This window comes from Aedes albopictus, chromosome 3, assembly GCF_035046485.1.
Source record: "Aedes albopictus strain Foshan chromosome 3, AalbF5, whole genome shotgun sequence".
Lineage (NCBI taxonomy): Eukaryota > Metazoa > Arthropoda > Insecta > Diptera > Culicidae > Aedes > Aedes albopictus.
In genome coordinates, this window is record NC_085138.1 from 85,385,626 (window position 1) to 85,398,860 (window position 13,235).

Sequence of the window (13,235 nt, forward strand, 5' to 3'; positions counted from 1 at the left end):
AAATTATAACATAAGTCATCTTCTCAAGGCTTACTGTGACTTCTCCAATAGATTTGAACTAGAATTTAATTGTGTTTACAATTTATTTTTCTGCGTGTAACCCGTGAAAATCAATATTATATCCTCAACATTGTTGTCGGTTCGTAAAATGGCTCCTTCGCCCCAATCGCGAATTTCTCCGGAATTGTCTAAGCCATCTTTTTTACAATGGGGAAGCGTACAAAAACACCAAACAAAACCACCCGAAGCCCCGCAAAAAAACTTCGTTTTTTTGACAGATTCGATCTCCGATAAAAAAGGGATTGTTCATCATCAAAGATCAAAACATTTTTGTTTCTCAATTTAATAATAATTATTGTTTGAAAATTGTAGTAAAAAGTGCATATTTAGGATCTACAAAACCCTGTTGGACAGAAAAAAAGCTTATATTTCCGCCAGCATGGCAATTTTTGAGGTGAGATTGTTTTCTGCTTCACAATCAGTAAATATAAAAGAAGACACTCTACCGATGACGCCTCTTTTCTTCTGTTCTATTCGCAGTGGCGTAAGTTTAACTTTTTCGACCTTCGGAATGGCGTCGACGGTGGTCAAGTGGCCCAGGCGCTGCAGGGCGCTCAAATTAAGGCCACCACCAGTGGGAACAATCTGGTGGTGATATGCGACTCGGAGGGAATGATTCATGCCTTCAATCGATCGTGGGAGCCGGTAAGCTTCCGCGGTCACGATGGGCCCATTTTGCTGTGCGACATCTCCAAGCAGAACCACATGCTCGTCACGGTGGGATGCGATGGGCCCTCGTTTAAGGTTTGGAACCTGGCCAAACTGAACCCGGTGACGGGGGCACCATGTTTGCGCACGGTCCGAACGATGGTGGCAATGCCGACAGCCCTTGCCGTATCCGAGGGAGGCCAGTTTATGGCGATTGGATTCGCCAAAGGAGGAATTTCGCTCTACCGTGGGGACATCAGCCGGGATCGGTCCAAGACGTTGAAGCAGCTGACGGCGGGCAGTACGGACATTACGGGGATTGCATTCAAGCATTTCAATAAGGTAAGGCTTTTAAAGTTAGTGGGTCCAAATCTGTAGAATCTGACAGCTTTGAAGAAAGTTCCTACTAATTCTGAGTTAAGACTACAATTTGTAGTAACTCTAGGGGTAATTGTAGTAAGCAGAATTTCCCTTATCTACTTCTAGCTGACGCAAATGTTCGTGTGCTCCGACTCGGGCGTCTACCTGTACAACCTGCAAAGCCGAGACAAGGAGGTGCGCATCATCCTGGACACGATCAGCAAACCGGTCGGCTGTTGTGCACTGCAGACGGGCCACAACGAAGGTCATTTCATGGTTGGGCGCGAGGATGCCGTCTATTGCTACACCTCGGACGGGCGCGGTCCATGCTACGCCCTGGAGGGAACGAAAACTTTGCTCCAGTGGTTTCGATCGCATTTGCTGATCGTTTCGAGGAATAGCCGTGCGGCGGGGTCGAATGCCGGAGGATTTGTTCTCACCGTGATAGACATTCAGAATAAGTTCATCGTTTTTACGTGTCCCATCGAGGAGATTTCTGCGATCATTACGGAGTTCGGATCTTGCTACATACTGACGGAGGGTAAAGCTATTTTCCATTTGGATGAGAAGGATCTGCAGAGCAAACTTAATTTGCTGTTCAAGAAAAACTTGTACGATATTGCTGTCCGGATAGCCAAGAGCAATCAGTACGATGCCGATGGATTGGCGGGAATATTCAAGCAGTACGGGGACCATTTATACAGTAAAGGAGATTTCTCCGGGTCGGTTGATCAGTACATCAAAACTATTGGATTTCTAGAGCCTTCGTATGTGATCAGGAGATTCCTGGATGCTCGTCACATTCACTATCTAACGGATTATTTGCAAGCCATTCATAAATCCGGAAAAGCAACTGCTGCACATACGACTTTACTGTTAAACTGCTTCACCAGACTAGATCGAACAGAACAACTAAAAGAGTTCTTGGAGAATGAAAACAAGTTGAATCTTTTCGACGTTGATGTTGCGATCAAGGTATGCCGAAATGCGTCCGTCGAGCTTGCAATGTCCTTGGCAAAGAGGCACAAGAAACACGATCTATGCCTGAGTATTCTCACGGAAGATCTTGGCCGACATGAGGAAGCTCTCGAATATATCATGCAGCTTGAGTTCCACGAAGCGGAAAAGAACGTCAAGAAATACGGAACGCTGCTAATGGAACATTGTCCGGAGAAGACCATTCACTTGCTGAAGAAGCTTTGCACCGACTATGTCCGTACGGATTTGGGTGCCAACGCACTGCAAGATCACTTTGGAGATGATATGTTTTTCAAGCTTGATAACGAAAATAGCAACTATACCCGGGGTAATCCGGAAGATTTCATACACCTCTTTTCAAACGACGAACTCCTAATCGACTTCCTCGAACACCTCATCCGGAACATTCCGTCCTGCAGTAAGTTCGTGTACAACACCCTCATCGAGCATTACCTCTACCGTTGGCGGGAGTCCCCCTCGACAGAAGCTAAACTGCTGAACCTGCTGAAGACCGATCCAGATCGGTACGACAAAAACCACGTCCTGATACAGTGTCGCGTCAATCAGTTTTGGTCCGGTGTGATGTATCTGTACGAGGAGGACAAGCTGTACCATCTGATCGTGAGACATTACTTGAAGACCGGCGATTACGAGAATCTGTTGGCTAGCTGTCGCAAGTTGGGACACAGCGATGCCTCGCTGTGGCTGTTGGCGCTGAATGGGTTGAAAAATGATCCCGGGGCACCGCCGAAGCTGCTGTCGCAGGTTCTGCAGGTTATTGGTATGTACTTTTAATGCAATAGGTAATGCAACGTTTTGTATGGCTTTGAATTTGACTCTAAGCTAGCAATACTACTTCCAGTCGAAACTATTTGGTCGTTTTCAGCGGTGGTCCTCGCCCAAGAGTTTCACCTGGAATTCTTCCAAGAGTTTACCTGAGATTTCTACAGGAGTTCTACCTGATGGCTCCATCAGGGTCTAATCGAGAGTTCTCTCTGGAGCCCACTTCTAAATCTCGCAGGAGCTCAACCTGAAATTTCTCCAAAAGGGCCATCAGGATTTTTACAGGAGCTTCACCTGGGATTTCTCCAGGAGTGTCACGCGAGGAAGTTTTTTCATAGATGGAACAATCTCTCAAAGAGTTTCACCTGGGATTGTTTCAGTAGTTTGATCTGAAATTTTTCCTAGAATTTCTCCGCGCCATAGACTCACCCGAAGAAGTTCGCGCTGGAACTACGGTAAGATTTTTTGTTTTGAAAGAGCTCGGGAAGAAAGGATTCCCGTAGGCTCTTGGAGAGGAGCTAGAGAAGCGGCAGATGGTGCTTCGGAAGTATATTCTTTTGGGAGATCTTTCTTTGGAAGGAATTCCCTGACTAATTTGAGAAAGGAAGAACTCGGAAGAATTTCTAAGGGAATTAATGACCTACAGACGGAGCTCCAGGACGAACACCTTAAGGTTTTTTTTTCGGATGAACTTCGGAGGGAAGTCAGGAAGAATATTCGAAATCCAGAAAATAATTCTTAACCTTCCTTTTTCTATGAGATCAGTTTTGACCGATCGGCACATAAATTTAGCTGCCATGACCTTCAGGAATTCCTCCAAAAAGTCGTCCAAAAAGTTCCTCCATGCAATCCTCCAGGAATTCATTTAGCAATTCCTCCTGAATTTCAAACATGTATTTATCCATAGGTTCTTCCAGGGATTTTTTCAGGAATTTATCTTGGGTTCCTTCTGAAATTCCACCAGGAATACCTTTAGGGCTTTCTTCAGGCATTCATCCAGATACTCCTCCATAGATTCTTCCAGGACTCCTCCAGGAAGTCATTCAGGAATTCCTCCAGAAATTTCTCTAGAGATTCGTCCGGGAATTCATCCCAGGATGCCTCCAGGAAATTGCACAAGATTTTCTTCGAGAATTTGGGAAGTTCTCCACGGATTCTTACAGGAAATTCCTTTGGGAATTTTTCAAGACATCCTTCAGGAATTTATCCAAAGATACCTTCAGAAATTCCACCAGAGGTTTCTCCAGGAATTCTGCAAGGAATCCCCGAGCGTTTCATCCAAGAATGGACAATTTCTGAAGGAATTTCTGAATGAATCCCTGGAGCGATTACTGGCACAATCCTTGAAAGACTTGTGGCAGGAATCCCTGGAGGAATGCATGGAGAAATCCCCTCAGATATTTTTGGAGGAGACCCTGGACGATTTCTCGAAAAATAACCAAAGGAATTTCTGAAAGAATGCCTGGATGAATTCTTAGAAGAATTCCTAGACGAAGCTCTGGAGGGATTCTTGGAGGAATCCCTAGAGGAATTCCTGGAGGAATCCCCGAAGGTATTCTTTGAGGAATCCCAGGAGGAGTTTCTGAAGGAATTACTGCAGAAGTACCTGGACAAATCGTTTCAATATTTTCCGAAGGAGTTTCTCGAGGAATGCCTGGATGAATTTCTGAAGAAATCCTGGAAGAAATGCCCGTAAGGAATTCCTGGAATCACTAGAGGAAATCCCGGTAAAATTCGTGGAGGAATCCCAAAAAGGAATCGTAGGACGAATTCTAGGAGCAATCTCAGAGAAACTTCCTGGAGGAATCCTTCTAATAGTTCTTAGAAGAATCTTTGGAGGATTTCTCGGTGAATATTCCTTGAGGAGTTCCTGAAGGAATCCCTGGATGCATTCCTTGAGGAATCTCTGGAAAAATGCTTGATGAATTTGTAAAGAAAAAAGGAGGATTTCCTGGAGGACATACCGCCTGGGTTTCCGTCTAGGATTCGTCCAGATGTTTCACTGAGAATTAATCGAGGAACTTCGTAGCAAATACCTCCAAGATTTTAAAAGGAAATTTCTCCAAAAATTGGACTAAAACTTTTCTAGAAGATCCACAGTGAATTAATCTACGAGTTCCTCTGGGAGATCCTCCGGGAATTCCCCGGGAGATCCTCCAGCAGTTCCTCCGGAAAATTCTATAGAAGATTTTTGGGAATTCTTCTATGAATTCCATCGAGAATTCCTTCGAGCAGCCCTCCAAGAGCTCTTTCTGTAATTCTCTCATAAGTTCCCCCGGGAATTTCTCCAAGAGTTCCTTCGCGAACTCCACGAGTTGGAGCGAAACGTTCCAGGAGTTCTTCCGGGAATTGCTAATGAAGTTCCTCCGGAAATTGCTCCGGGGTTTCTCCAAGTATTTCTCCAGGAGTACTTCCGAGAGAATTCATTCAGGAGCTCCTACGGTAAATGCTCCAGCAGTTCCTCTCAGACTTGAGCCAGGAGTTCCGCCGGGAATTGCTCCAACAGTTCCTCCGGTAATTGCTCCAGGAAATCCTCTATGAGTTTCTCTGGAAATTTCTCCTAGAGTTGCGCTGAGAATTCCTCCAGGAGTTCCTTTGGGAATTTCTCTAAACGCTCTCTAGAGTACTTCTCCGGTAGTTTCGTAGGATATATCCTTCCAAAAGTTCCACTGGAAGTTCCATTAAGAATTCCATAGTAATATTCTTTAAAAATTCCGCCTAGGATTTTTCAAGATGTTTCACTGAGAATTCATCCAGAAACTTCGTAGCAAATAACTCTAAGATTTCAAACGCAAATATCTCTAGGAATTGGACTGAAAGTTTTTCTAGGAGTTCCACAGTGAATTAATCTACGAGTTTTTGCGGGATTTTCTCTAAAAGTTTTTCGAGAATTCTTCTAGAAGTTTCATCGAGAATATCTTCGGCCATTTCTCCAAGAGCTCCTTCAGAAATTCTTTCGCAAGTTTATTTCGGGAATTACTCCACACGAGTTCCTCCGTGAGTTCCTACATGAGTTTTTTTTTACAAATTCCTCCAGGAGTTCCTCCGAGACGTGCATCAGTAGTTCCTTCCGGAATTGTTCCATAAGTTCTTCCAGGAGTTCCTCCAGGAATTGCTCCAGCAGTTCCTCCGTGAGTTTCTTCGGAAATTACTTCATGAGTTCCTCCTTGAGTTTCTCCAAGAGTTCCTCCGAGAATTTCTCTAGGGGTTTCTTCGGAAATTTCTCCACATGAAAGGAAATTTCTCTAGAAGCTCGCTAGAGTACTCCTTCAGGAGTCTCGTAGGAAATTGTTCCAAAAGTTCCACCGGGGATTCCATGAGGAAACCCATTGTCATATCCTCCAGGATTTCCACCGAAACTTCTTCCAGATGATTTACTGATAATTAATCCAGCAAATACCTCCAGGATTTGAAACGAAAGCAATTCAAAAATTGAACTGAAAACTTTTCTAGGAGTTCCACAATAAATTGATCTACGAGTTCCTCCGGTAATTCCTTCGGGAGATTCTCCACGAGTTCCTCTAGGAAATTCTCTAAAAGTTTTACTGCGATTGTTCTATGGGTTCCATCGAGAATATCTTCGGGCAGCCCTCCAAGAGTTCTTTCGAAAATTCCCTCAGAAGTTGCTTCAATTTTTTGATTTGTATTTATGTGTATTTTAACTTTCGGCTAATTCTACATTGAAATTCCTTTAATTCGGGAATTACTACTTCTCCTGGAGTTCCTCCGGAAATTGCTCGAGTGGTTCTTTCGGGAGAACACCATTTCGAGTGGTTCTTTCGGGAGAACACCAATATCCGAAAAGAATCTAAACACCATGCTCTAATTTGCTACCTATTCTACCATCCATTCACAGCCCAGGAAAAACTGCAAGCTCCCCTGCAGATCCTCAACTGCTTGGCCGTGGAAAACGGACCAACCCTTCTACCGGTGCGGGACTACTTTATGCAGGTGTTCCAAAAGGAGCAGGAGTCTACCCGCCACGACGAAGAGCTGACGCATAAGTACAGCGACGAGTCGGCTGCCATCAAGAAACACATCAAACATCTCCAGGAGGGAAATGTGGAATTCCGGAACACGGTTTGCGACACGTGCAAGCAACCGCTGTCCTGGCCAGCGCTGTTCTTCCTCTGCAAACATTCCTACCATCAAGAGTAAGTACCTAGATGGATGGCTCCTCTAGGTGCGTTTGAGCCATACTGACTGACTGTCCTGTTTCCTGTTTCAGCTGCATCCGCGGGTACTCCGAAACCGAGCGGGACTGCCCGGTGTGCAACAAGAAAAACATTCAACTGATGGACACTCTCCGAGCGCAGAGTGAATCACGTGGCCAGCACGAAGCATTCCACAATTTGCTGGGTCGATCTGCGGAACCTTTTTCGGTGGTGGCCGAGTACTTCGGACGCGGATTGTTCAACAAGCTGCTGATTGTCGAGGAGGAAACTGCCGCCCAGTCTACGGAAGTAAGTTGTTTGTGTATATATCATGTCCACCCAAGGTTGTGGCGTACGGCAATCTTACTGTTTCAAAAATATCCTTTACATTTATTTATGTCAGATGGTATTTGCTACCATTCCAAGAGCGTCTTCAAATTCTTGTAGAGCATCTATATCTTCATCGGTCTAGAGCGATATTCCCTATACATTTAAGGTTCCCAGGTCTTCTTCAATCGAATGCAATTCATGGTACATAGTCCACAAAGTGGCCGACCTCTTTCTGGTTCCTTGATGAATATTGTATTTGCTATTCTTTTTCTTTTAGAAACATAACATGAAATAATTGCCTCTTAGACAAACAAGGCTACAACTCCTAGTATACCAATTACTACCTTGAACTTAATCTATACAAATGATGTTTATGTAAAAGGTTCGATTTAAGGTTGAGCCGAACTTTTCCAACCATTTTTGGGAAGGTTTGCGTTTGCTCCTTTAAAAAATGACAAAAACTTTTCACTGATGTCCCAAGTATCACCCCTAGTTCCAACAACCTCCCTGTTCAAGTTACTCTTCTTCTCACAGCAATCTTCCATGTCCTCTTCCATTCCAGCCTACCATGCCTGCTTCGACCGATCCAAGCATGCGCCAACTAGCGAAACAAACCGAACAAATGCGCATCTCTGGCAACGTTCCGCCCGCCAAACCGCAGCCTAACTATGGTCCCCTTACAGAAGCAAGGATCCGTCAAGAAGAAGCCCAGCGCTCTCAAATGCGGCTGGACGCCCAAGAAAGCGAAATGCGCCTACGTCTGGTGGAACAGGAACAGATTCGGCAGCGTCAGCAGGCTTCCCACGTAGCTCAACAGCAGCTGCGCCGGCGGGACGATCGTAGTGCACGGCGATCGCCCCACGGAAGTCCGAAACCTCCGTCGGCGCTCACCGGCGGCAACCCTTTGCAACGGACGAAGCTCACGCCGTACAAAAATCCGTTCGAAGAGATTGGCGACCTGGGCGGGTACGACAGCGCCAAGGACCCGTTCGCAACGGATGAGCCGACTACACAACCAAAGCAACAGGCGACGGCGGCGGCAGCTGTCGAGGCTAGCAATCCTTTCGATGAGTACGACAGCAATCTGGACCCGTTCGCGGAGTAAGAAACAATTCTTTAAACATTCTTAGTATTTAAATTTATTCTTTAATAATTACGAATTCGAACTATAATTGACACGATATAGTGAACTGCTAGATATTTCGCCATCTAAATTGAAAACATAAAGTTGAACATTTGTAACTTCAACACAGATATTTATTTAGTTTATATTATGACAAAAAATATACGATTGAAAAGAGATATTGTAAACGGCAATAAACCCAATGTGTAACAATTCTAAAACCTGGTGTTTTCCTTTATCATTACAGGTGGTTCGAGTTTCTGGATAACAGTATGGGGGCAGAAAATTTTGAGAACAACTTTAAGTGACCAAGTGCATGTTAATTCAAGGTTTTAAGGTAAGTTTTAATTTGTTATAGTTTTTACTGGTCCCAGCATGGTCGGGTTAAAAGAAAAGTTTTATGTATTCAATTTAATTCTTATTTTTTTTTAAATGAAAATCTTTTTGGCGTCACTGCGGGTAAGCCCAGAGCTAGACATTACACACTCAAAACAGATTTGCGGGCTCGGCAAAAACGCGCACAGCCGTCTGCTCAGTAAAACTATCAGCTGATATCCCAGCAAAAAGTGACATTTGTTAGCTGACTCTCAGCAAAACGATTGCCGAAGCTCAGCAATGAACTGTCAAAATTGCTGAGATCTCAGCAAAATTGTTGTTTGCTGATTACTCGGCTGTGCAAATCTCGGCAAAAGAATGGAAAAATGCTGATATCCCGGCAATCTGAATTAAGTGTGTACATTCTTTCAAAATTAAAAGTTGAATCAACAGCTCCTAAATCCTAACTTAGCAGGAAAAATCGACCAGTTAGCTTAGTGGACACTTAGTGGACATTTTGTATCATGCAATGGCAATCAAAGAAAGGCCTACAACAAGTTATTTCAAAACACTAAGTTAAAGAGAGCCAGGCAAAGTTCCAGTGGCAACGTAGGACCAGAGACAAGAAGTTATAACTTGAACGCTATAGTTTGCGGTCGTTCACAGAATCGTCGACCTCTGACACCATGCTGAAAATTGTTGTCGTAATTGTGTTTTTCGACATTCGTCTTGTCACGGTCGCCATATAATCATATAAGTTACGCTGATCAAATAATGATGACTGCACTTTATTCATGTTCGATCATTTACATTGTTGATTCCTACACAAGCTCGCTGAAAATCATATGCTAGTTGTTCTGCAACCAATCGAATACGGTCGATATCGGTTAGAAAGAGATGATCTTCTGAAGAACAATATATGTAAAAAGCTGGCTCAAGGCCAAACTTTAGTGGAGAAAATTTAATAGAAAACCAATCGAGGCGTGGGTGCGATCGTCCAACTAAATGGAACTAGGTGAAATCTTTCTGGTTTTATTGTTTGTATATTGTTCAATATCCAATGATTTTCAGTATTACAGTACTAGTGTAATTCTCGCTGAGACCGGTCCACTTTTTACACGTTGTCTTCAAAAATGTTTAAGGTGGCGATTTTCTGAAAGTCCTCGTTAAAAAAGTAAAAAAAAAATGCATTTGGTTACTCAAATTGATGGACCCCCCGTTAGTTAGAGCCACAACAATTTTTGCAGACCCCTCGATTTTGGTCAAATGGTGGCTCATTTAAACCGTTATAACTCGAAAGTTTCTTCAAAAACCACCTCAAAACGAATTGTTGTTGAAAAGAGGAAAGATAGAGCTACAATTATAAAAAGTTGGGTCGGCCATATTGATTTTGGCCGCCATCTTGGATTAATATACCAAAACATTTTTTTTCACCATGATGGTGAACCACCGATTTTCAAAACTTTTGCATCAAATGAAAGCTGAGACATTTATAGGTATACATAACATATCAAAAAGTTAGAGATGTCTTCTTCTTTCAAAAGTTATCTACACTGAGCAAAAATCCCCGCCATAAATTGAATGATTTTTGCCTCATCCGAGCCCCATGCCTATTTTCAGTCAAGGACCGGATGATTTTCGTTTGATCCAGTCTCCTTCAAAGCCAAAACAATTTTGAATGATGACTATCTCAGAAAAAGATGATTTTCGTTTCTTTTAAGGAAACCAATAAACGAATGATATTCATTCCTTTTCCGGTCTGATTTCTTGTGGGGTCTGTTTATTTCCAAATTAGTATTTAAAATGGACACAAAAACTTCATGCAGCATTTCTAAATTAGATTTAAGTAATTTATTTTTACAATTTCAATTTGACTAAATTTAAATTCAATATGAATATACATATAGGTGCGAAGGTATCCTAGTGGATCCGGCAATCGGACGCAAAAACTGGATATTCTGGACTCGATTCTGGAAGCATCCTGCTTGGCATCCTGTAAATAAATTCCAGGCATAGGACCAACAATATTCGTAAAACAAAATAATGAACAATAATTCTTTCTTACCTTTGGTGGTTCTTCGGATCCAAGAATCTCGAAAATCAACAAAGTCCGAAACCATCATCTTTACTTTTAATCAATGACAGGTGTAAACCTGAAATCGAATGATTTTTTGTTTGGCATACTGAAGAAAATACTTTCAGATGTTTTTGGAATGATAATCAATCACAACAAACCCTATGCGAAAAATCATTTATTTCTTGTGACAATTGTAATCTTAAAACAGGATGATTTTTATTCAGCAGGACGCAGTAAAGTCATTCTGCTGAGTTATCATTCAAAATAAAGATTCTGAGGATCTGTATCGCATTGAATGAAGAATCATTCTTTGCACGGCGGGGGGTTTCGTTCAGTGTACCGTTTTGTGAACCATGCCACTTTTGCGCACTGGGCCCGGTGCCAGCCGTTTACATAAATGTAGCGTTATTTCGCAGTGCTTAAAAAAAGTTATAAAAGCAATGCCCGCATCATTGAGAAACAGTCAACAACGGAAACGAACCTCCGATTTACCCATATTTTGCGACAGGGGCTTTTGTGTATACATGCAGGCGTAAACTCGGATGGCTGTTGCATGTCGTTACCGGTGCGCATGGAAATGTATGGAGAAAATGCGGCTTAATTTACAAAACTGCAGATAACTTTTGATCGGAAAAAATACATCTCTAATTTTTTGATATGTTATGGTGAAAAAAATGTTTTTGTATAAAAATCCAAGATGGTGGCCAAAATCAATATGGCCGACCCTACTTTTTATTATTGTAAGCTAGACGAGAGCTTAGGAGAAACAAACAGTTCTGGCGATGTCAACAGTTTGAAGAACTTCGAATGAGTGTAATCAGTTTTGTACCTTTTAATTCCGCCCTAATTGCTTATCCTTCAACAGATACGCGTATTTCGACTACCACTTGTAATCTTCCTCAGTGTCAGTAATCCACTCTGAAATACTGACACTGAGGAAGATTACAGTCGAAATACGCGTATCTGTCAAAAGAATAAGCAATTAGTGCGGAATTAAAAGGTACAAAACTGATTACACTCATTCGAAGAGGGTATTCTGCTTAGAGGGTTCGAAAAGTCGGTTACAAGATCAGTTTGTAGAAGTTAATCCATGAAACAGTGAAAACAACAGCGCAACAGGTACCGCTCAGCGACGTGACTATTGCTTGGCTCGAAGAGGAGTACCAACGAGTGATGAACGAGAAGAATGGCGCCAGAAATCGAATGCTAGAGGCCGGTATCCGGTTCAACAGGAAGCGGTACAGAGTGGCAAGAGCAGAACGAAAACGAATCCACCGGAGCACGAAACGGCAGTGCAAAGATAGTGTGATGGCTGTAGCGTAGCAATGCATGGATAGGAACGATATGTGGAGCTTGCTTAGCAACTGTCAACGATGGCAGCAAGGAGGAAGAAGCACTTCGAGGATTTATTGAATGGTGACAATCGAGGTACAACCCGAGCAAAGTCTGATAGCAAATTGAAAACTAATTTTGATGTTGTGATATTTCAAATTTTGGTAACTCAGGTAGTTTTCGTTTTGGTCGTTTTAACGGTTAAAACATCAAAAATGAGAGCAAAAGAATGTTCCTGTGACAGCAAATTAAAAACCATTCCTGCTATCGATGATAGCAAAGTGATAACTGTTTCTGTTATCAGCGCAAGAAAATTGAAAAATCGTTAAATGTAGAGTTTTTCGATTGATATCAAATCCTAAATGCAATAATACAATTGCACTGATGATATATCCATAGAATTACTTCACATAGTTTACTAAAAGATTTAAAAACTATTGTAACACTAAATATTAACATTAATTCAAAATGACAGCAAATCGAAAACAAAATTTGAAATCAAATTAAGTAAAGATTAAATGATATCAAATGTGATATTAATTTATTGCTGAATACAAATCATGTTTTCGATTTGCTGTAATTTTGTTGTTGGACTTCACTCGGGGACTATGCGTATTAGAGTGGGTCAACGTTGTATGGAGAAACTTTAAATTTGATCGTATCAACCCGGAACAAAGATTTTTCAATCTATATTAGCGTCCAAAACAACTGTGCAAAATTTGGGAGCGATTGGTTGCGTCCCCGTATTCCGCATTGCGATTGAAATTTGTATGGAAGTTAGTATGGGAAAACGTACTTTTTCGCATTTTACTCATAACTTGAATTCTTTTGTCCAATACTATGTAACTAATGACGTTAAAGTATAGCCTAGGATATGCCGAAAAACTTTGCCAAAGACCGCAAAGTGATCCGATGCTAGTGAAAAAAGTTATTCGCCTGGTAACTAGGGCCAAAAATTAAGATTTTATTATTGATGTTATTCCTTTACATGTTAAATGTTGAGCACCACCGGGCAATCTGTACGTTATAACTTTTTTCACAAGTGTTGGATCACTTTGCGATCTTCGGCAAAGTT

At 42.1% G+C, this 13,235-nt stretch overlaps 1 protein-coding gene across 1 annotated transcript; it reads left to right on the forward strand.

The window, feature by feature from the left end:
- The first annotated feature begins 265 nt into the window (after positions 1-265).
- LOC134284169 (vacuolar protein sorting-associated protein 11 homolog) lies at positions 266-8,718 on the forward strand. The gene is made up of 6 exons (XM_062842562.1): positions 266-454; positions 541-1,050; positions 1,195-2,827; positions 6,686-6,983; positions 7,058-7,292; positions 7,876-8,718. Exons 1-6 carry the CDS (start codon positions 440-442, stop codon positions 8,416-8,418), a joined length of 3,234 nt encoding a protein of 1,077 aa, XP_062698546.1. The 5' UTR covers positions 266-439; the 3' UTR covers positions 8,419-8,718.
- Positions 8,719-13,235: the final 4,517 nt, after the last annotated feature.